The sequence below is a fragment of the Lissotriton vulgaris genome, chromosome 10 (assembly GCF_964263255.1).
Source record: "Lissotriton vulgaris chromosome 10, aLisVul1.2, whole genome shotgun sequence".
NCBI lineage: Eukaryota > Metazoa > Chordata > Amphibia > Caudata > Salamandridae > Lissotriton > Lissotriton vulgaris.
In genome coordinates, this window is record NC_141698.1 from 750,465,519 (window position 1) to 750,490,002 (window position 24,484).

At 44.0% G+C, this 24,484-nt stretch overlaps 1 protein-coding gene across 2 annotated transcripts in view; it reads right to left on the reverse strand.

Moving 5' to 3' along the window:
• APBB1IP (amyloid beta precursor protein binding family B member 1 interacting protein) overlaps nucleotides 1-24,484 on the reverse strand; it is an 880,024-nt gene that overhangs the window by 204,350 nt on the left and 651,190 nt on the right. For both annotated transcript variants that reach the window (XM_086941655.1, XM_086941656.1), the window contains 2 exons: nucleotides 17,891-17,965; nucleotides 13,062-13,205 (listed from right to left, as the gene is read on the reverse strand). In XM_086941655.1, the coding sequence (XP_086797781.1) occupies nucleotides 13,062-13,205; nucleotides 17,891-17,965 (219 nt within the window). The remainder of the gene's footprint in view (nucleotides 1-13,061; nucleotides 13,206-17,890; nucleotides 17,966-24,484) is intronic.

Consider the following 24,484-nt stretch of genomic DNA (forward strand, 5'->3'; position numbering starts at 1 on the left):
CCTGAATCGAGAGAGTGCTCGGAGAGTAACACATTGCGGACCAGCCAACAACACCAAATTCCCGCCACCAGTCGCGCCGCCGCCTCGGGACTACGTTTCCCGTCAGGCTCAGCGGCGGCGCGTTTCCCGACGCGGCAAAAGCGCCGGGAGGGGCACTACAAATCTGAAAGCCCTCGGTGGAGCGGGGGGGGAGGCACTATCATAGCACAACGACCAGAGACCTACCTGACAGCGCCTGAATCGAGAGAGTGCTCAGAGAGTAACACATTGCGGACCAGCCAACAACACCAAATTCCCGCCACCAGTCGCGCCGCCGCCTCGGGACTACGTTTCCCGTCAGGCTCAGCGGCGGCGCGTTCCCCGACGCGGCAAAAGCGCCGGGAGGGGCACTACAAATCTGAAAGCCCTCAGCGTCGCGGGACGCGAGCGGGACGCCCGGGGCGAAGCCCGGGCAAAGGGCGGGCCCTCTACGGCCGTCAAAGGCCAGATAAGGCCGGGCTGGGCCATATTCCTTTGCAGCCAGGATCATGCCTAAATAAGGATCTGAGGTTCAACTACCTGCAGAAGAGACCCCTATCCTTGGACCTCTTGATAAATTCTTCTTCAAGGCAACAGGTGAAATTGACAGAGACCTGGCCCTGGCAGAGCGTCGTATTGCACGGCGTCAATCCATAGAGCTATTAAAAAACATCACTCAACTAGCAGATCCGACTCTTACTCCTGAGCCCCTTCCACTTAACTCGACCTTAAAAAACATAGATGAAGATCTAATGAACACGGATAATGTTCCCTCAGTGTTCCGATCCTATTTTCCACCAAAAAATGGACCCTCTCTCCCATCCCCATTAAAATCCGCTAACAATACAATCTCTACACCCCCTGATCTCATCGATTTGGTCACTCCAAATTTGCCAAAGATTGCAGAGTTCGTCCCTCCCGAAATAATTGAAATCCCTCCTTCTTTGGTCACTCAAAAGGTAACCATGTTTCAACCTTTGCCAGTTGTTTTAAAGCTAGACAAACCTTCACATCCTAAAAATCAACCCAATAAGAAACAGGTTACTATTAGATCCCCACCTAAAAAACGACGCAAAAAAGCCGCCATGAAAAGCATTCCTAAAACCCAAACATCGGCTAAAGACTTATTAACCAAAGAACTACTACAAATTGCAGAAGGAACATCCAAACCATCTAGGGAAACCTTTACTTCCTGCGTCCCACCTACGATCAAAGATTTTGTGGACGCCATGGAACATCTTGTTAAGGCATTGCTAATACCCATACACGAGAGAGTCAAAAGAATAGCTACCCAACTTGACACTCTCTCAGAATCTCTGACTCAAAAACACCCAGCTAAGGGGGCCGTAAATGCCGTCTCAAATTTAACAGCTAGAGACAAACCTATTCATGAACCAAAACTTACAACCCCCAATGCAAAACCCACTACATCGGCTGACGGGGGAACAAATTCAAAATTAGAAAAAATGTCCAAAGCACAGAAATCTAACAAGCAACCTACGGTTTCAAATCAGCAAAAAACCCACTCCCCAGCTCCAACAAAAAAGACAGTAACCATTCATAATCCTGTTCCCCCTCCAAAAGTGTCCTCTGATACTCACTCAACACAAATTAATTCCCTCATAGCCTCAGCAAAAATGGGCATGGCACAAACCATACCTGAAAAAATGCAGTCTGCAGTCCCACAGGAAAAACGCCCACCCAAAAGATATGTTGACTTACCCCCTGCCGCAGCACAGAACGTTATCGTTCTGACGGGAGTGCTACCATTACCTCCTACAGGAGCCTATGAAAACCATCGCAGCCTAAAAAATAAGGTGATCTTTTGGCTCAGAGAAAATAGGCCCCTACCCCCTCACATAAATGGCGACATAATAATGGTCAAAAGAACCCACTGGATCGGGATCCGCCCCAAAGATATTGAAGGGGACGTAGTAATTGTTACCTTCAAAGATCCAAGGGTCATCACGCACATTATAGACTGGTTTTCGGGCTTTAATAGGGGTCCAATTTCGCCAAAACCCCTAGCCTATTTTTATCCTGAGGCTTTAATGCACCCTAAATTACACCAATCTAAACCTTACTACGATAATCCCACATCTGCGCATTACAGGAACTACAACCGAAGGAATGGAACAAGAGAACAGCCATTCTTTCCTTTGATTGATTACATGCATCTGCCGACTCCACGGCATTACCCAGAGGGGTTCCCTCAACCCCCTCTGCGCGTTAATCCAACATGGAACTTACCTTGCCATAACTACTATGAGACACTCTACGGGCTGGACGACGTAGAATGACTCAATCAAGACAAGGAAGTAAATTATGATAGGAGGAGTCGGGATCATATAGTTACTCATACCGATGCTATACAGGACGATCCAGTAGATGGGACCATTAAAAACCTCACAGAAAACGACCCTATGAACAGAGTAACAATTCCAGAAAGGGGCAATGCCAGAAGACTATCCCGTCTTTCCTTAAATACATCTGACAACCTAATCTCCACCCACAAGGCAGACCGTAACAATACGCTCAATCTCCAATTCCTCTCATGGAACTTGGCAGGTCTTTCTTCAAAAATTACAATACCGGAATGGTTAAAGGCTGTTAACCAGTACTCCATCTTGTGTTTTCAGGAAACCTGGGCTATTTCTCCTATCCATCTCCAAGGTTTTCAGACATTCCACTCCCCGGCTGCCATGAGTAAACAGGGCAGACATAAAGGGGGGCTATGCTCTTATATTAGCGTAGCAGTTGGTCATAGGATCAGGAAAACAATACTGAGAGACTCTTTCCAGATAATTGAAATGGACATTGCCCCGTCACTGTCATTATTAATTGTCAACTTCTACAACAATCTCACGGTAGAAAAATTGGGGGTTGACTTGGAAAATCTCCAACAAGCGTTGCAAAATATTAAAGAATCATCTGGCGGAGAGTGTGCAATAGCCTTTCTGGGCGATCTAAATTGTCATATTTGCCCACACATTGTCAGAGACGATTGTGACATCTTCGTGACATATGATTCAGACTCTGGTAACGCTACTTTTAACCATTTCCTGCACACAATATCTGGGGATCTTTTCAACAATTTTGTGACCTCATTTAACTTACGTTTTGTAAATGAGCTTCTTCACACCCCACGACCTCATAAATCAACCTTTCATGGCAGAGGCTCGAATACCACCATAGATTTCATTCTATTCTCAAAAACACATGCACCGTTAATACAAGACTGGAACACCCTCGACCATCTATACAGTGACCACTATCCTTTGTCCATGTCGATCGAGCTACTGGGGTCTATACAAAATCAAAGCCCACACAAGGTTAACTATCAACAACCTATCAAAATGGGAGCTACAAACGGATATTGTGTTAAATGGTCCAAAATCAATCCAAATAACCTCCTCAAAAACTTAGTCAACAAGAGGAGGGAGGAGATCCATACCTGTCTCACTATTAATAACAACCCGGATGACATCTGTAAAGCCTTCATAAAAATTCAGGACACCCTGAAAGAACTTTTGACAAGACAGTTTAAACCAGGTCCCATTGAACATAAAGGATGGTTTGATGCAAATTGTTCGAAGGCTCTAAAACATCTAAAAAACTTGCTGCATGTCATACCCAAACCCCAAACAGAAATACGTTTGGCAAGGATTCAATACCGTGTAGCCATAAAAAATAGGAAAAGGACACTTAAACAGGAAGCATGGCAGAACTTGGTCATAACATCAGAAATGGGTGATATGTCAGCCTTCTGGAGACTTATTAATTCCCCCTTACCATGGGTGGAAATGCCTGAAAGGAACTTGGATATGGCAATAAGTGGAGAGACGTGGGTGGAACACTTCCAGAAGCTATATTCAAATCCCACATGTCTGAATAATTTGGAATTAGAACGCCTCTCCTTATTAAATTTAAATCCACCGCAAGAGAGTCCCCGTATAATCCCTTTTTCACTTGAGGAGGTGGAACTGGCGATCGCAGAAAGTCCAGCAGGGAAGGCACCTGGACCGGATGCAATCCCTGCAGACGTCTATAAGGCGGAAATGGAGTTTTGGGTACCTCTTCTGACCTCTGTCCTAAACTCGATAAACATCGTCGATCTCCTTCCAACATGGGGAGAGGCAATAGTAATTCCAATTTTTAAAAAAGGAGACAGACACTTGCCATCATGCTATCGGCCTATATCCCTCCTCGATACCCTGATGAAAATTGTCGGACGAATAATCCTGAAAAGACTTACCATCTGGCTGGAGGAAAAAAACGTATTGTCGAAACTACAATATGGCTTCCGGACAGGTAGAGGGACAATTGAACAGGTCCTCAATCTACATCTAATTAAGTCCAAACACATCGATATTAAAAAACGCAGTCTGTACATAACGTACATAGACCTTACTTCAGCATTTGACTGCGTCCAGCATGACCAACTATGGGACACATTACATCAAGTTGGGATAGATCCATCAATCCTATTATTCATTAAGGCTCTGTACAGAGAAGCCGGAGCCAGGGTTAGATTTGGACTGAGGGGAGAGTGCTCGCCACGTTTTAATATCAGTAGAGGGGTCAGACAGGGGTGCATCCTGGCACCTCTTCTCTTCTCCCTCTATATAAATGCGATTGGCGAGCATCTCAGAAATATCGAGTGTGATTTCCCAAAAGTAGGAGATCAACCGATTCCAATCCTGCTATATGCAGACGACGCCGCAATTCTCTCCCAGACTAGAATGGGCCTACAAAAGGCAGTCTCAGAGTTTGCGGTTTTCATGAGGGTCAGGGGTCTCAAAGTGAACATAGGTAAATCTTACTCCATGCTAAGCAATAAAGGTCACAAAAAAATCCCCTGCCCTATCTTCATCGAGGGCCAAAAATTGGAAACATTGGAGGCATTCACTTACCTGGGTATCTGCCTACATAGAAAGTTATCCTGGAAGGCGGCAATAGACAAGAGGAAACTTGCTTTTGTGAGTGCCATTGGCGGGCTCCGTGACTTCGCAAGTAAAATAGGGGGAAGACCGGTGAAACAATTATTAACTGTATACAAAGCAAAATGTGTCAGCACCGCTACGTATGGGGCAGGCCTTTGGGGAATCGACAAAAACCTCTCGCCAATACAAATTGTGGAAAATAAATTCGTTAGGTATCTCCTGGCCTCCTCAAAAACAACTTCGGTGTACCAGATGCACATCGAATTGGATCTACCGTATATATCAGATGTCATAAAATCTGAACCTCCCCTTCTTTGGCACAAAATTTGGACCACCCCCAAGACTGATTTTAATAGAGAGGTGATACAAGACATTTTAAAACTGGAAGGGGCTAAACATTCTCTACCAAAATGGCTGGCCTACGTGAAAAAGTTTTTTCTTGAAATTGGGCACCCAGAATGGTTTACAGATCCTTCGTCATTAGAAAACATCTCACGGAAAGGCCTAAGAAAGATGCTAATGGCCCACATGGAAACAGCCAGATGGAACAAACAGAAGCACTGTGCTACTATTCTGGCATATCAAAGGGTGACACCACACAAGGGCCTTCAGCTTTACCTTTCAACAGATTTTTTGTGCTATTCAAGGATGCTGCTCACCAGATTCAGACTGGGTTCTTTCTTCCGTTATGTAACATTTCCAATATGTAACGATTGGTCTCGGACTCTTTGCTCCTGCCCTTGTGATAACATATCTCAACAAACTAACATCCATACCATTCTTTTTTGTAAATATTATGGGTTATTGAGAAAAGCTTTATTATTACCCCTGCTCAAGAGATGGAATCTCAGGTCGTGTAAACTTGCCTTTGAGCGTTTACAGGAACTCGAAGATAGGGAGGTGATAACTAAAATGGAGCAGTTTTTAAAATTATTGATAAAAATCAGGAATACTTTAGACTGATATTGGAGAAAAAATTAAGTTCTGTTCTTAACTGTCGTCTCTTACTCATTTTTAATAGTCCTCGAACCAATGTTTTTTAACTTGTTACCGAGCATTGGATGACTTTTTAAATTGTTATCTCTCTTGTTTTTAATGTTTTATAAATCTGTATAACAATGTATGCTTATATGATATTTGTTTGAATATCGAATAAAGCTTATTTTGAACCTTTGAAAAGCATGTTTTTTTTAATGTTTGGATAAGGTAAGTATGGGTATAGGGGTATATGTTTGGGGTACTGAGGTATATGTTTTGGGGTGTTTGGGTATTTTAAGGGTTCAGATATAGTTTTGGGTTATGGGGTACAGGGGTCGTTTTAGTGTTTAGGGTTAGGTATGGGTTTTGGGGTACAGGGGTATTTTTAGGGATCAGGGCTAAGTTTGGGTTTTGGGGTACAGGGGTATTTTTAGGGTTTAGGGATAGGTTTGGGTTTTGGGTACAGGGTATATTTATAGGGTTAAGATGGGTTAGTGTTTAAGGGCGTTGGGGTATTTTAAGGAGTAAGGGTGGGTTATAATTATGGGGTGCAGGGGTATTTAAAGGGAGCAGGGTGGGATTAGCACATGATATGAGACATGGCATGAAGGGCGGAACGTACCAAACGCCCCCAGCGTTTGTCAGGCCCCCAGCACACGCCCACAGAACAACGCAGACACGCCCACAAGGGACTACTTTTCTGGCACGGTTCTTTTACCTTTTAGATGTACATTGGGGGCGACTGCATAGCCTATGTCCTTCTGCTGCAACTGCCCTTTCCAACGCTGTATTGGGTGTTGTGATTGGTGCTGTGGTTCCTGAGATTACCCGCCTCAAAGGTTTGGGCTCTCTCTTTATTATATTAGTATGGATATATATATATATATTCGGAAACAAGAAACCACGCGGCACACTTCTTGGCAGTAGTTATTTTCGTTTATTTCAGGTCTATCGCGGAGTTTTACGCTAGACCTGAAATAAACGAAAATAACTACTGCCTAGAAGTGTGCCGCGTGGTTTCTTGTTTCCGAATTCACAGGAGACACGCTCTCGGTCTCGAACGCGGGCACCAACAGGAAGTGTTCCCTCTGCGACCGGAACAGTTGTGAGGAGTATATATATATATATATATAAATATATATATATATATATATAGTATTAGGTTGATGGCAGCAATATTTTCAGCAATATTTATTAAAACTAATGGATTATGAGTCGTGTAAAATGTATATGGAATTAAGAATGGAGATTTTTATTGCAAACATTAGAGGAATTTCTTCACGAGATTTGAGAAATTAAAAGGAAATCATTTTACAGTTAGAACACTTTATGGCATTCAAGCTCGCATTGTCCTTCACTGTTTCTATTAGCCTGTCTTCAGGTCGAAGAATACGGTATTTGGAAACATAGCCAAGTGCTATGGTGCTTATTTACAAGCCCCTTGCGCCGCCGGTGCGACACTATTAATATGGGAAAAAGTGACGTACCGGGGGCGCAAGGGGTTTGTAAATAGGCTCCTATGGATTTTTACAATGGCATTGTCAGCATTCTCAAATGTTGTAAATATGACTTGCTCTAGCTATTTTATTGCGGGGTCATTTGTTGAAATGTTCTGAGTGAATATTGTATGATTTTATTTAGAAATTTAGAATGTATTATATGTATCGCTAGAATTATTGAAAATTACGAGGTAAGGTATTGCTACTGCAAATATTGTAAAAACTAATCGGTTTATGATAGATATATTAAGGACTCAATTCTAAAAATTAGGAAATTTGCATGTGCCTAGGGTGGGACTCAGTGAAGCTGGGAGTGTTCAGTAATTTTCGTTCGGGTCCCTAAAATTATGACTCCGAATAGGATGCGCAGAGTCGTGGTGATGATTTCATTATGAATCATTCCGCGAATGTCAGAAGAACTTAGTTTGATTCCTTTAACGCGTCGTTATTTCTAGTTCTGTTGAATGTGTATACTTTGCAGACGAGGCACAGACTGGCATTTCTCGAGACTTCTGAATAAAAACACCAGATTACCTCTCACAGGAGGCCTTCCCGTGAATGATGAGACGGGCGCAAATGCTGTGCTCGTGGGCACCGCTTGCTGCTGGCTTTGATTTCAGCTTTTTGTTATTGGACAGAATGTCAGCAGCTATAAATCACGATGCAGTGCCTCAGTGGCATAAATGTTTTTTTCCGAAGGTCTACAATCAGTAGGCACAATTCTAGTTTAATACCATCTAAAAGGGGAAGAAAACTGTTCAACAAAACCCATCCACACACTGTGGATTTTTAATCCTTAATAAACAAACGTTATTGTCACAATATTAATATATACGGATGTGTTAACACTCTATTTCAAGTGCGCGTTTTGCAAAGAACAATAACAAACGAAGTAAACACAGGTGGCTTATTTTAACCCCTTCACTGTGGCGGCTATTCCGCCGCAGTGCTAAGGGGGCCGGGGGCCGCGCGGCGCGCCCATGCTGGTGACGGAACCGCTCCGTCACCAGCCGCGGTCGCGCTGTGCTCATGACGGAGCGGTTCCGTCACAGCCCCGCCCTCTCAATGGAACGCTCAGCGCAGGCGCGGAATCCGGCCGCGCAGGCGTGCCGAGCGGGCCGTGACGGAACCGCTCCGTCATCAGCACAGCGCGACCGCGGCTGATGACGGAGTGGTTCCGTCACCAGCAGGGGAGGGGTTAAATGCTAGCGCTCGCCATCACTAAGAAACACTGGAGAGCTGGATTACTGAAATCTGAGGGTCGCGGTGAACGGTAATTACGGCGCCTTGGTGGGAGAGCTCTCCTTTTAATCTTTTGTACATTTTGTACACATAAATATGAATTCTGCATTCAGTCTGCCAATCAAACAAGAATATCACGCAGCTCATATTCAGAGGCAATCAGATGTGCTTCTTGACAGGCAGACCAGCAAAAGACTTTGTGGTATCCTGTTCATGTTAATGTTCTGCCATTTTCACTACCTGCTCAGCCAGTGTGAATGTGCTGCGTGCTGCATGGAATGTTGGAGTGATGATGCGTTTTGGAATGTTGGATGCCTCTGAGGTGAGGTGGATAGTTGAGAATGGGCTGAGAAGGAGGCAGGCTGCTCCTGGTGGGGCTGTTTCACTACAACTCCTCTACATGTAACCTGCTTCAATAAATCTATTTAAACTAAATCCTACCTGCGTGGACTTTGTTACTACAGACTTGCTTAACACTTCCACAACTCCTGGGTTCTAGAGTACACAGAAAACCAGAAAATAGAGCTCATAAGACCTTTCTCTCTATCTTTTTCCATTTTGTCAAATGTTGTGGGTCAAATAAAATAAATGAAGGTCTAGAGTTGATATAAATAATCAATTTTACCCCCACAGACACAGGTTTCTCTATGACTCAATATCCAGCAGACTCACAGGAAAAGCAAGCAGCCATGGGTACCTCTCGATGGGACCTGAGGAATGACAGATCCATATGTAATGAAATCACATTCAGATTGGAAAAAAAGGGTCAGCACTGGACAAGAGTGGTACTCGTACCTATGTGCTACAAAAAAAAAATGAAATCACATTCATCCAGGGGCGGTTGGTGCATGTGGGCAAAAGGGGCGGTGCCCTGCCACACAGAAGAGAAGAAAAGAGGTAAAGAATAAAAATCACAAGCAGCCCAGTGAAATTACCGACTGCTCTATCAGGCCTGAGATGTGTGTGTTTTTATTTTTTTGTTACAGGTCATGCCACTGCGCCTGTACAGAGCGAAATTTTCACTCGCCCCTGAGGCACAAGTGAAAGTGCCTGCGTCATTGAAGAGGAGTGGCCTCTTGTTAGTGCCAGTGGTTTGATCGCCACTAGGGAGATATGTTTATGGCCCTGGGCGTGGCCAACTCGGTACCATTGGTTTTAATGGTTGGGGGCAGGACAGACCAGCACATTCAAGGCAGTAGTGGGTGGAGCAGGCTTGGTGGAAAGTCTTGAGCTCCACCCTCTTTTTTTAATTTTGCTCACTGTTGCTTGGACTTTGTGAGGGGCTGGGGAGGAGTCCAGGAATGAGACTGACTAACCGGCTCCTCCCCAGCCCTTCCTAACATCCAATCAGCAGTAAGTAGACGCATGCAAGAAGAAAGAATTATACTTGCTTCTTCTGTGAGTGACACTGAGTGTCTTGCTGCCTGCCGCATGTGCAGTGCACTTAGAGAGTCCTCCTCTCATGTAGTGAGTGCTCAGGACTTAGCTGCAAGGCCTACTGCTGTATGCTTGCTATTTGCCTTCAGTTCTAACATAGGACCTGAACTCTGTTTCACTTTCACATTTCTTTCGAGCCACAGTGAAAAATAACACATTTTGAAGGCGTGGATGAGGTGGTGAGTCCAGTAATGGCAGACGGTACCGTTTTATTACTTCCCTTTTTATTTTTCGACATTGAAGCTGGCTAATAGGGGCACAGATTTTTTTTTTTTACATCAGAAGTCGATAAGATTGAGTCAGCAACATGATACTTTACTTACTGTGTCTTGCTTCTAGCCTTTTCTAACTCTGTTGAAATTCATGCAAATACCTTTAACGGCAGCGAGATCAGAACATCCCGTTTACACCATCTAGAACCTTGCTCACCTCGCACAGGAGGCTGGGGGGAGCAAGAATCAGAATCCACTTTATACCATTTGAAACCCTGCTCACCTCTCACGGGGGTGGCTGGGATCAATGGAAGTCAGAAAATATACGTCAAACTGTTTCACCTCTCTGAAAGTGATGCTAAACTAGCCTCAACAGCTCATTCTAGAATGTTCTATCTGCAGTCACTCACACCCGTGAGTAACTCTGTCCGGGCCCCTGCTGCCTTGCGGATGACGGACTCTTCCCCAACAGACATGTCACCAGCTCCGTCACGGTCTTTGCAGTAAGTTTTTCCGATGAAACACCTCCCCTAATTGCAGAATCACCTGGGAACTCAATGCATCACTTCCCCCTACAGTCTAGATTTGACGTATCACTTCTATGAGCAGCAGAACTGTCACATCGCCTCCCCAAGGACTCAGGACGCATCACTGTGTTTTTCGATGATTTCCTTCTCTGAGGCTGTTTTGCCTTGTGGATTTTGACACATTTGAGGTACTTTGTGTAAAAATCATGCTTCCATAGATTACTATGGACAGATTTGCTTGAACCCATTTAAAAGTAACATCTTGAGTTATGTATGCTTGATTATTGTCGTTTGGTCTAGTTTGGTTTAGATAAAGATACTTTGGGCCAGTTGCATCAGAGGGTTTTGCCCATTCTGTGTCTATGGGAAAATGTGTTCATGCATAAGGCCCTTTATTTTTCTAAACTGGTGTGGGATCCATTTGTAATGTTTTCACTGTGTTACTGTGTGTGTTATGTACAAATACTTTACACATTGCCTCTGAGATAAGCCTGCCTGCTCGTGCCAAGCAATCAAGGGGGTGAGCAGAGTGTGTGATCCCCTTACCGTGACTAGAAGGAAGGGTCTCTGCTTCGACAGGATGCAAGCCACTGCCAACTAGAGACCCTATTTCTAACAATTATTAACCTACAGAGATGGGTTATTGGAACATATTTGTGAGTGCAAACAAAATATAAGTGCATGGAGCCAACGTTTTTCTGATGAGCCAGCTGCCAGCACTGCTGAATCCTTAGTTGTTGAATACCAGGGCTGATTACATTTGATTCCGTCTCATATCTATTTCTTCCACACCCTACATTGCCTCCCTCCATACCTCTCTATTGCAGGTTAATTTTTATGCCTGCTTTCTCTCCTTGTCTTATTTTTCCTTTTTCTAATTTCTCCCCTTTATATTTTTGCTTCTCTAGCTCTGGGTCAAAATTCGATGATAGCAATTAAGCCCATGTCCCGGAAAATGAGTACTGGTGTCCAATACCCCCAACCACAACCACAAACTAAGCACTTAGATTATGCTAGCAATTAAGCACATGTGTCTTCGCCTGCAACCTTATAGAAGTCCAAGCATTGGAAAAGCCAACATGTCTGGCTTTGACAGCCAGCCTTTTGGCTTTGTCAATGCTTACTTTGCTTTGTCAAGTTTTCAATAAAACATTAATCTTGGTGGAACTACTGACCCCCAAAAAAATACAGCGATTACATGCTGGTCTTTGCCCACTGGGGTAAGATTGAACATTGGATGATACGGCGTGACCCACTGTGGTTGGAATGCCAGTGAGGGAACTTCAAAGACCAGCATGCAATCGCGCATACGTCCACCGGGGCGGGACATTTAATCATGCGCAGATGGTTCCCTTGTTGCTGCCGCTTCATTTGTTTGCCAGTGATCAAGGGCGGTCACACGCCCGAAACACGTTTGGCTCTACATTCGTGCTGTGAGTGACAGGAGGACTGCAATCCTCTGATTAAATGGATTTAAGCTCATCTTGTGTGGCTCCCTCATCTGGAACCATCCAGATCAGCAAATATTTTAGACCCTTAATTTTCAAATAACTACTGAACAGATTTACATCACATCAGAAAAAACACAATCTGTGAACTAAGATCTAGTTTCCTGTCAAATTTGCTGCAATTCTGTTGAGCAGTTTTTGCAGTAGAGCTTTTTAAAGAAGTCTACGGGAAATATATATATATAATTTAGTAAAATTAAAAGGTCTAACAATAAAACCTAAAAATAGTCTTTCAGAAACATATGTATGGCCAAGTTACCTGAGCAAGTTTCTTGCAATCTGTGTGACCGTGATAACAGCTCTGGCTTACTCTTGTTACGCACATCAAACTTGTTTTATTTAATGTTCTTGCCAAGAGAGGGAGAGAGCGACCGTTTGAATACGATGATGAATGGCAATTTCCCACCGGGACCTCGGTGTACCGTAATTGTGTTATTTTCAGGAAAATGTCAGCCTCTAGTTGTTTAAAGCCAGCACTTAAATGAAATACGCCACTTTTATCACGCTGCAGAAACCAAACACTTGGAAAAACCCAAAAGGATTTAAAAATCATATCCCAATATTTGCTCAAGTGGTGCGGTCAGGGTAAAAACTCTCAGGTGCACAAGGCATGCACTTAACATTCCGCCTAGGGGGTTCTTTACTTTCACCTCCAAGAACTGCTTTATTGCTAAAATGTTTCCTGTGACCTCCTGACCTTGGTCTTCCCCTTCGGTACATAATAAATTCCAGAGGCCCGCAGGAGGAAATAGCGTCGTTTCCAGGACTTCTTCCCGTCTTCCCTCAAGTGCAGAGCTCCTTCAATCTCTGGCACAATGACGGAGGTTCCACAGAAGCTTTCCTGCACGAGAAAAACACGAGTGTTTAGGCGCGTGGGTGGTAATACACAGAAATCACACAAACGGTTGGCAGCGCGCGGTGAAGGCGCAGAAGCAAAAGTGAATAAAAACGGACATATTTGTACACCTGGGAAACAGACGATGAGACTCAGGAATTAGGAAACAGCGACTACATGGAAATAGTTTCACAACTGTTAAAAATGTAGAATTAATTAAAAAGTATTAATTTGGTATTTCATGCCCACAGCACCATACTTGAAATGATTGTCTTTTTTTTCAAAATAATTTTAATCAAAGTTTAGCATATCATAACAGTTTACAGAGGCATATCACAACAGGTGGGTTGGCACAGTTCTTAGTCGATTACAGCGATCGATACTACTATGTGTGTTGCCCTTAAGCACAGCGGCGTAGCGTGGGTTGCCAGCAGGGTCGGATTGGTAACGCGGGCACTTGGGAAATGGCCGAAGGGCGGGTAGCCGAGTTCCAGCTGTGGGCGGCGTTTTTGGGCAGCCTGGGGGCTATCTGTGCTGTTAGGATGCCGCCAGCGGCTCAGTGGGTGCCTGGGTGGTCTTTCTAGAGGCAGATGGCCGGAGGTATCTCCCCCTTTCTCTCACTGGGCTGACCATTAATGTCTGCTGTTTGAGCGGGGGCAGGGGGCCTGAGCAGAGGTGGTCTCACTTGTATTCATGTGTGGCTTTGCGGAAAGGCAATACGCAAATCTGGTCCACTTTTTTTGGTGTGCCTGGGCTGATTTTTGATCCCAATCCAACCCTGGTTGCCCGCGCCCGGGGCAAGGCATGTACTGCGCACCCAAACCGTGGACCGTTAGCACTTCCTGAGCCCCTTCCACCTTTCTTTGAAAAATTAGCACCCCTAAGAATTTTGCACCTGTGGCAACTGCCCCTGTGGCCACGCCCACGCTACACCACTGCTTAAGCGAACTAGAATATTTACCATACTAACGACTGCCTTTGTTGTACATAGATGTGCGATGACCAAGTGTTTACCTGCTTCACAAGCTCCTCCTACGCCTATCCCCTGAAAGTCAACCGAGTAAACCATTATGACCTAAACACTTGCGTGTTTGAAGTAGGTGTGTGTATAGTTGCAAAGTTATTACACTTGCAACTTGGCAAATGTTTCTGATCTGCATAATATATGAAGTTCTTTAGGTTTATAGGGCAGTTTCAGAAGTGCCAGCAGTGGGCAACTGGTCCTGCAGCTGCAAGGAGCAGCAGGTTGACTAGTAATGCTTTGTCCTCAATCAAAGACACCCACTCCAACACTTTCCTCCACCTCGCACCATCCCCTCGGAAACAGGGGCAGTTTCAGCAGGCCTTTCGGCAGTGGGAAACTATATCTGCCACTAAGAGAAGCAGTAGGGTCACTGGTGCTGCTTAGCAACTGCCCACTTTACCCTGGCACATCCTGACTCTCTCATCATCCTACCCTCAAAATTATCTCTCCTCATTCCTACATGAGGTGCCTGGTTGCATGATATACCAGCAGGGCCCCTTCCTCCAGTGCTTAATTTGAGCCAGTGGTTTCCGATGCTTAGCACCAACACTTAATTGGCTGTACCAGCAGTTAATTGCCAGAACCTGCACTTATTTCAGTTGCCATATGGTGGCGCTGTTTGTGCAATTTAAAGTTGAGCAGAAAAACTGTTGATTGTTAATTCAATATACAGTAAAAACAACTAATACCTTGGCGGCCTCGAACAGTCTTGATTGTCACACTTGTAGCAGTGTGATGGTTAGTAGCTATGAAAGTGCAGTAGCAATGTGTGATGCACACTGTGGTGGCCATTTTATATTTTCAGAATGTTGCGCCCTTTCTGGGTTGAATAATGTGGGACTAAGGGCGGACCCCTGTGGGACTCCACATGAGATCTATAAGACATCTTAGAAGTGGCCGCCTTCCATTATCTGGAGAAAAGAGGACAGCCAGTCTAGGGCACTGTCTCTGATACCTTCCTCCTTCAGTCTGTGGATCATGGTGTTTTAATCCACAGTGTCAAAAGCCACACTAAGGTCAAGTAACAGGATTGCGGCTGCGCCCCCGCTCATCGAGGATTCCCTTGAGTTCCTCAGTGACCACTAGCAAGGCTGACTCTGTGCTATGCTGCGGTCTGAAACCCATTTGGGTCTGATGTAACACCTCATTCTCTTCCAGAAACTAGGAAAAGGTATGGTTAACATGCTTTTTCACAATTTTTTCCAACAGGGGTAATTTTCCCAATAGTGAGATGGGGCTGTAGTTCCCTGGGTTTGTAGGGTCTGAATGGGGTTTCTTTAGTAATGGTGGGACTATGGCATGTTTCTAGTTTTTGGAAATTATCCTGTGTGTAAGAGCTAGCGAAAGAAGTTCTGATGTAGTGGCCACTGTTGTATTTCCGCCCTGCGGTAGAATGTGTGGAGGAACCGGGTCTTGGGGAGCCTGATTTAATGTTCCACAGGATCATGCTCATAGTTTCCATACTTAACACCGGGAAATGATCTAATATTGCTCCTGTGGCCTGTCCCTCAGGGTTGCTGGTTCCTGGAGGGGCATCTATGCTGTCTGCATAAGTGCTTCCTTGCATAGAGTTATAGATTTTTTTACCTTGTTTTTGAAAAAGGTCGCAAGCTCGTTGCATTTCTCCTTCGAGGTTTGTTGAGAGAGGGTCTCCTGTTCTGTGGTAGTTTAGGGATCTAACAACCGTAAAAAGTTCCCTAGAAGAGTTGAGGGCTGAGTTGATTTTTTCCTCAAAGTGCTTTGCATGGGCTTGTTTGATTTCATTGTGTTAGTGTCTGATGGCCTTCTTATATTGACATTTGATAATAGGATCATATATTTTCCTCCAGTTTCTTTTGATTTTTTTACGTTATTTTTTCAGTGAGGCTAGAAGGTTGTTGAACCCTGCAGTTTTTCTACTGGTGCGGTTAGTTCTTGGCCTATCTTTCTGATGACACTATTCTACTGGTAGGTTGAGCCAAACAGACCATATCATATTCGCCTCATCTAGATTTCCTGTCAGGATTAGGGTCTGGGCTTCCAGTGTGCTAACCATACCATCCGGTATGATTCTACGCCATTTCGTGCCTGCCTTTATGGTGTTGTGACCTGTAGTTTGAGTATGTGTTTTGACTAGGGTGAAAGGAACAAAAAAGTGGTCCATGGCCCTAAGATATCATGATATTCCTATTCTCGATGTCCAGTAGTACAGTCGATAGGCATTATTGTTCTGCAAGCCTCAGCCTTTGCCACACCTTGAGGCCTTTGTGAATTGCATTTGCCGACATGTTAGATGATGCAAGGTGAGATACACACAGTTAAATCTGTAGCACAGAGGAGAGATGTGTGTGGAAACAGCAATGGCCCGTGAATGCTTCCAGCACAAGACGGGTTCAGTGACCAACAGGAACTGCTGGATCCATGATCTCTTGCCTCAAATTCTTAGGCTTATCTCTTATGATCTACAACATCCCCAATGAAGTCTGAATGGAAGAATATCAATATTTTTACAGATGCCCACCGAGGTCCTTGGACTCTCCCATAATCTAAACTCCATTAAAAAAAGAGTGTAGCAGAGGGTGAACAAAGGAAGGTAGAGACCTCACTCCAGTTCTCCCGTTTTTCGGTTCTGTATCTTCGTCTTCCATTCAGAACTTTCTACACTCAAAGTTCAGGCTATTTTGGTCATTAAATGCAATCTGTTTTGGGACCTCGCGTTCAGGTTGGTACTTTAGCATGCAAAAAAGTGATGGATGCAATGACAATTATTCTCAGCCACTGGAGATTACTTGGGCTGCATGCCAGTCCATTGTTATTCTGCACACCATGCACCTCAGTTTGGACTCAACCATATACATATCCGTCTTCACCCTGATCCAGTGGGAACAGTCCAGCCCTAACTGCCTGGCCAGGAACACAAGGAACACAGGACTGTTTTCACCTAGCTAGAGCTCATCAGTCAAGTATAGCTTTGTTCCACAGACACAGTGTACACGGGACCCACGTCTGGGCATACCTGTTACACTTAGGGCACACTAAAGTATACAAAAAAGTGACGGATGGAATGCTGGAAGTAATCTCAGCTATTGGTAATTACTAGGGCCACATCCCTGGCCATTGTTATTTTGAGCCCCATGCCACCTCAGTTTGAACCGGTTTTTGTATATTTTAGTGTGTTGCCTGAAGTGGGAAGAGGCAAATGTCTGCAGCCCCTTCTGTAATACCAAAGTTCCCCAGATGCACAGAGAGTGGATATACACACAAGTTGCTAACCTGGGGCACTTTATGAAATACTGCCCCTGGAAAGTACAGTAACGGTGCTAGTAGACTACCTTAAGATGCTTTAAGTAAGTATTCTGGTTTGAGGAGGGATCCCGTTCCACCCAGTCATCTAGTCAGTAGTAGGAGGAGAAGAAGCACTGCCAAAGCCAATAGGTCAGACCTTGACAAAACTGCAATGATTTTATTTATTTATATATTTTTGCAAACAAATGCAATAGGCATTAACAGTGTCAAAGTAATACAAACAATGAAAAAGCAGCTGGCTAAAGGCTAAAGGGAACATCTCAGGAGGTCTGATCTCTTTCTCCATTCCGCCTGTTGTGGTGGTAAAAACGCAAAATGGAAATACATAGTCAATTAATAACACACACAAAAGAAAGCTATCTAAATGCTAGCTTTAACTTACCTCTAGTAAGATTTCCTTGTTTTTGTCATTCATGTCCTTCTTTTCATTCTTCCCTTTGTTGGCATGGTAGAAATTCTATTAAAAAACATAATGCCAAAAAGATTAATACAAGTTAAACAGATTCCAAAAAAGCGCTTCATTTCGATGTGAAATTAAGTCTGTCATCGGGGACAGGTGCTTAGCTGTCAAAACATGGCTCCCTGAATCTCATTAGGAGTGATATTTACCCCAACAGTTTATACAGCTTATCAGCTAACTCCTCGGGCCAAGGCAATCATTATGCTTTGTAAACGAGGGAAATGCTTTGGGCCAGAGCTGCAGAGTGATTTTTGTTTTTACTCAGGGAAACTGTGACAAAATGTAACTATTATGACAAAAATAGAAAGCTTGCTCTTCTTGTATTATTTATTCAATAAGTGCTGCTCCTGATAAAATCATTAATTGCTGCACCATAGCGGAATGTGTTCAGTACAAGCTGTGCATACGAAAACACATAAATATGAGAGCCCTCCAGTCAACAGAAATAACAATGAGCAGTGAAAAGAATGCAAAATCTATTCTTCAAGAGACACTTTCAATTTAAAAATCACGTTTTAACTTTAAACCGTCATGTATTTTATGTTTAGTTAGAAGGAAAATGCCCAACAATTGTTTAAAATGTAAGTTGAAAGCAAAGGTGTTCAAAATATCTTTAAAATGAGACCCTGCTGGTTTTAGATATGTGTACCTGAAGCAAGCTTCAAGTGTGTGAATTATATTAAATGACATGGTTAGTGTGTGGTCAACATATAGCGTAATGTGAATTCAAACATAAATGAATGTATGACGTTACAACGCATAGATTTACAATGCATGCCTTTACAACGCAGTTTTTACATCGCAACATCCTTTACAACGCATTCTTTTACATTGCATTCCATTACATTGCATTTTCAGAAACTACCTTTACAATGCATTCCATTACATCGCATTATACCTTTACAACGCATACCATTACAATGCATACCATTACATCGCATTTAAGGTAAGTGTTGGATAGTATAGGGGTAATAAGTACTATTCTAACTCTAGTGAGTGCAACAGTAGGGTAAGTGTTGGATAGTGTACCCGGGCCTGGTGGCTCAATGTACTAATGCATCCACTGCAGGGCCCTGTGTTCGACCTCATGGTGACAGGTTCAAATCCCGGCAGGTCCACTTAGCTGATTATCTGTTTGTTTGTACAAGCTTTATTCGAGATTATTTCTCATAAAAGCACAGCTTAAAATTGAACATTACAGAATAAAAACATGTTATTTAACAGGTACAAATTTCATATAAACATTCTGTGCAAGCTCATACAATATTGACATAGAAAAATTTACATATAACAAATTAGTTTTGGATTTTATAGACAATTAAAAAAAAAAAGAAACATAATTAACTGGACCCCCCCAAAGATCGCCGCCTAATTGCCCAAGCCCACCCCAAGTATTTTGCTACCCCCATAACTATCGACTCCTGAGTTGATGTACACAAAATTCTTAGTGCCACTGCGCTGTCACGTGTCCCAAGGTTTTTACATACAGGTGTAAGCCATACTCTCCTAGGTGATAAGTAGGCTTTACAAACAAATAGAAAGTGGCCTACACTCTCCACAGCTGTTTCGCATACTGGGCATAACCTATTAGTCGACCTCTGCCAACCTGCCGTTAGTTTTTTTAGGGGAATAGAACCAGATCTTAGCTGAAAGACTAACTTCCTATCCATTGGAACCGTAATAGTGTCCCAATAATTTTCTAAGATAGGACAGATTTTTGTCTCCAGGAAGCGACCCGCCATACAGTCAGACCTAACACCTCTCAGCAGCTTGCCACCCACCCAGTCCCAATATTGTAGTTTGAGGGCTTCCTTGCTTGGGAAGACTTCTTCCGCAGGGTTAGTCCAAAGATTGGAAAACCCGAGGTTGATTAACATGGCCCTTAGATTTTTAAGCCATTTTATCTTGTGGAAGTTGTCTTCCTTGATTATGGAAAGGAAACCATCAGCATATTGTCTAATCTCAGGAGTTGTCCAAAGACGTCTCCAATAGAGAACAGGGCGCAATCGTGCTCTATTGCTAATTGGACGTCTACCCAACTCTAGGAACAATGGTATTAGGGGGGTGCTCTGTGGGAGGCCTGTAATCCCTCTGAGAAACTTGTTCTCAGATGTCTGTAGGGCCGAAAGATTATCCCAAGCCCATAACTCCGCACCGTATAAAGTGGCACCTAAGACCTTTGCGTCATACACTATAAGGGCGGGTTTAATCGGTTTTGTCTTAGATTTTCGGTTTTCTACCCGCAATGCACCTGAAATCGGTTGGTGTTTTAGGGCCGCTTTTTCCAAATGATGTGACCAGTCAGGGCCCTCTGCTATCTGAACCCCTAAATATGTGAACTCATTGACAGTCTCTAACTTGCTATTATTCAGAGTTACCTTAGGGTAGATTTTACGGCGTGGGGAAAAGGCCATTAAGTTTGTCTTCCCCACATTTACTTCTAGGCCGTGTTCTTTGCAAAAAATATCAAAAATATTTAATGCGCGTTGTAGCCCTGCAGGGGTTTTTGACAAGATCAGAGTGTCGTCAGCGAACATCAGGATCGGGACCCTGACGTCCGCTAACGATGGAGCGTCTACGCTTGCTTCCAACATTCGCTCGACAATCCCATTAATAAATAATGAGAAGAGTAAGGGGGCCATGGCACAGCCTTGTCGGACCCCCTTTCCACGGGGAAGTCCGAGGTTGACTCGCCATTCCCACCCCACTGAACTCTTGCGAAATGGGATTCATGTAGACGCATAATTAGGGTGAGCAATTCAGCAGGAATCCCCAGCTTTTGCAAGACCAGCCATAACTTAAACCTGGGGACCAAGTCAAATGCCGCCCGTAGGTCGACAAACGCGACATACAGGCAGCCCCTTCCAAGTAAAACCGTCTTCCACCGCAGTATGGTAAAGCGGAAAACCTGGTCAATGGTACTGGTTGCTCGCCTAAATCCGGCCTGATATGGGGAAAGAGCGTTATTGTCGTCCACCCATTCCATAAGCTGATTTGTAACCATTCTCCCCACTACTTTTTGCATGGTTGCTATTAAGCTTATGGGCCTATAGTTGGCAGGGAGTGAACGGTCTCCCTTCTTGTAAATGGGGATAATAATTGCTCCTTTCCATAGCTCGGGAACCACCCCCCCCTTGGCTAGAGCATTTGCTAACAAGAAGATATACCTCACCCATCTCATCATATCGTACTTGAAGATATCCGGGGGTATCCAGTCTAACCCTGGTGCTCTCCCGCAATTCACAGAGCTAATCGCATTTTCTACTTCTTTACGGGAAAACAAATTATCAATAGCATAGACTGGCGTTATGCACTCCCCTGCCCCGGGGTGCATGACTTCAGCATATTGTGGTCTGAAGTACTCAACCCAGGCTTCCTCAGCTACATTGTTATCAGGCTTTGCGGGGCTACCTCCTCTACCCCACTTGATAATTTTCCAAAAGATCCTAGAATCCTTGTTACTAGAAGCCTCTTTTAACTCGGCCCAGTGGTCTTCGTCCTATTTCCTCTTGGCTTGGGAAATGTCCAGTTTATACAATTTCCTCGTCACTCTAATTGCAACACTGTCCCTGTTTCTAATGGCTTGTCCCAATTCCATTCGTGCAGATCTGCATTGGCGATTAAACCACCTGCCAACATCCTGAGTTTTCCTCCCTTTCTTGATTTTAGTCAGAAAACATGGTTTAAGGATGGAAAATAACTTGTTATGGATGTCTGTGATATCCCTAGCCCCGGGAGCTGTGAAATCTAACGCCTCCATGGCAGAAATTGCTTTATCCACCTCATGGTTGATGTAGGTCATTGTTTCCTCGTTAGCCAATACCCTTGGCCATTTTAACCTACGTTCATCATTGCTCATGACTGGGATCTGGTCGTTCCTTAGATGCAAGTTTCCCAATCCGACATTCCACCACCTATGGGTCACACAAAGGGGGTTATGATCACTTTCTATTCTAGGCTTAATAGCCATATCGATAACCCCCTGCCACAGCTGGAGACTACATATTATATAATCAATTCTACTCCTGCTGTTGCCGTTGTCAAAGGTGCAACTGCCCTCCTTGTCCCCTGGGGTTCTCCCATTCAGGGCTCTTAGACCGTGTTCCATACAAATGGCATTCAATAGTAGGATGTCTTTTGTCCACCTTGGGACGGGGTTTAAACATAAAGATGGTACTCCCCAAAGATTGTCCTCATCCTTCCCTAAGGGGTCATTTGTACAGTCTAGAGGTTCAAAAGTCCTGTTAAGATCCCCGGCTACTATTACCCTGCTATCTTGGGGCTTGGTTTCTAAGGAAGCAGACAGCACCTCTAGGGTGGAAGAGTTGGTTGTGTTACTGCCTCTTGCATAGACATTATACAAATCCATTAACAACCCCTTTTCTGTTGAGATGCTTAACAGTTGTATATCGCTAGTTCCCAAATCCAACATTTTAATAGTAATGTTCAAATCCTGTTTTATCCATACAGTAAGGCCTCCCATAGGCCGACCCCTTCCACCTTTGGATGCTGGTATAGAGAAGTTTAGATAACCACAAAGAAAGAGGGGGTCACAAGCCCAGGTTTCTTGGAAACAACAAACATCAAACCCACTGATATATTCCACCCAAGATTGGGAGTCTATCTTGCTACCTAACCCTGCAACATTCCAGGATAAAAGCGTACCAAAGCTAGGCTCAATCCCACCTGAATTGCTATTGTTGAAACACATTTGGGAAATCATTGGGTTTTCTATGTTATTAGCGACCTTCACAGGATCATCAATAATATCAATTACCATGTTTACTGTTGATGTGGGTAGTTTCACAGCACTGGCATTTATATTTTCTATCCCACCTCCTCCCTCGACCACAAAACTCCCCTTCCCTGTGGAACCGACAATTAAAGTTGTACCATCAATACCAACATCATCTTCACAGGTCCCCTTAAACTCATTAGTGCTCCCTCCACTACTACTACACAACTCTCTGATGTTTTGTCAACATCCCCATCCTGGGGCCTGCCATCCGACATGAGGGTTATAATTCATACATGTGGTATAGTTTTGAACAAGAGGTGGAGCTGGAGTGGAAATGATTGGCCATGGTACGGTGGGAGGATTTATAGGTTCATTAAGCAGGCTAGTCAATACACTGGTTGGGCGGGGGTAAAAAAAGGTAAGATCTACAATTCCAATACCTCCCTTGTTTGTACCCCATCCCTGCCTAGTTATCCATCCAGCCACCCTTGGATCTTGGAAGTTAACCACAATACAATCCCCACCCAGACTTTTGGGTGTATACCCTATCCAATCTATTCTCCTTACCCCTATGATTAACCCATCGATGTCTCCTGGGAGAGGTCGGTTCTCCCTTAACCAGTGCATGATCTTGTTTTTAAGCATCTGGAAGGTTTCTCTTTGTCCTGTAGATAGTGGTGGAACATTTATAAGGACTGCTACGTAGGGGAAGGAGTCCGGAGTAAGATTCACTGGGGGTTTTCTATGTGGTGGCTTTTTCAAGGGTGGTGGAATCGATGTGGGAACTATAGGAACAGGGCGCAGTGCAGGTTTGCTTGACACCAACTGGTTGTTAGTTGGTTGGGTTGGTACTAGAACTTTACCCGCTGGAGGACATACATTAGCCCCTTTCCCAACAACAGGATTGTTTGGAACTAACTGCTTATTGGGTGCTTTTGTAGGTACTGTAACTTTACCCACAGGGGGACATACATTAGCCCCTAGACCAACAACAGGAGGTGGAATTTGTACTGGTGTTGAATAAAGCACCACAGACACAGCTGGGCTTGTAGTGTTAGGATGGTTTAGAGCAGGGCCTGAGTGTACCAATTCAGTAGGTTTAGGAGTTGTATTTACGATGGCGTTACTAGACTTGGATGGTACTGGGGGTTAGTTTGAGGCCTTCTTCCCTTATCTTGGGTAGCGTGGTTAGTATTGCCCTGATGCTTAGTACTTACATCTACCCTAACATTAGTTTTAATCAAGGATTTTGTGGAATAAAAGTTATCTAGCGTTGCCTGCTCAAAGTGGTTTAATCTATCAGAGAGCTTGGCAATACGATCCTCTATCGGGGTAAGGATTAGTCTAAGCAACTTTTCTATTTCAGGGATCAGGTTTGCAAGTGTTGACAGCTTGTCATCCGTTGGAGAAGCTGTCTCAAGTACAATATTCTGTCCAGAGACTGGGCTATTCGAAGGAGCAACGTCCCCAATCTGTACTCTTTCTGTGCTATAATTTGCTTCAGTGGCAACCACTCTAGTACTCATAGTTTTGTGTAGCTTCCTATGCTTTTGAGGGGGTTTCGCCACAAATTTGCATTTCCTCGGTACAGCAGTCCTTTTCCTTTTAGATCCGTGCTTAGGTTGAACCTGGGTAACCTGGGCGCCAGAGTCAGGAAGCAACGTAGGATTAGTGTGACTCCCACTGGATTTCTTCGATTCAATAACATTGTCATTATTTATAGCTTTTGCGGGTACCTCAGATTGCTCATTAGCGGCTGGAAGATTTACTGAAGATAG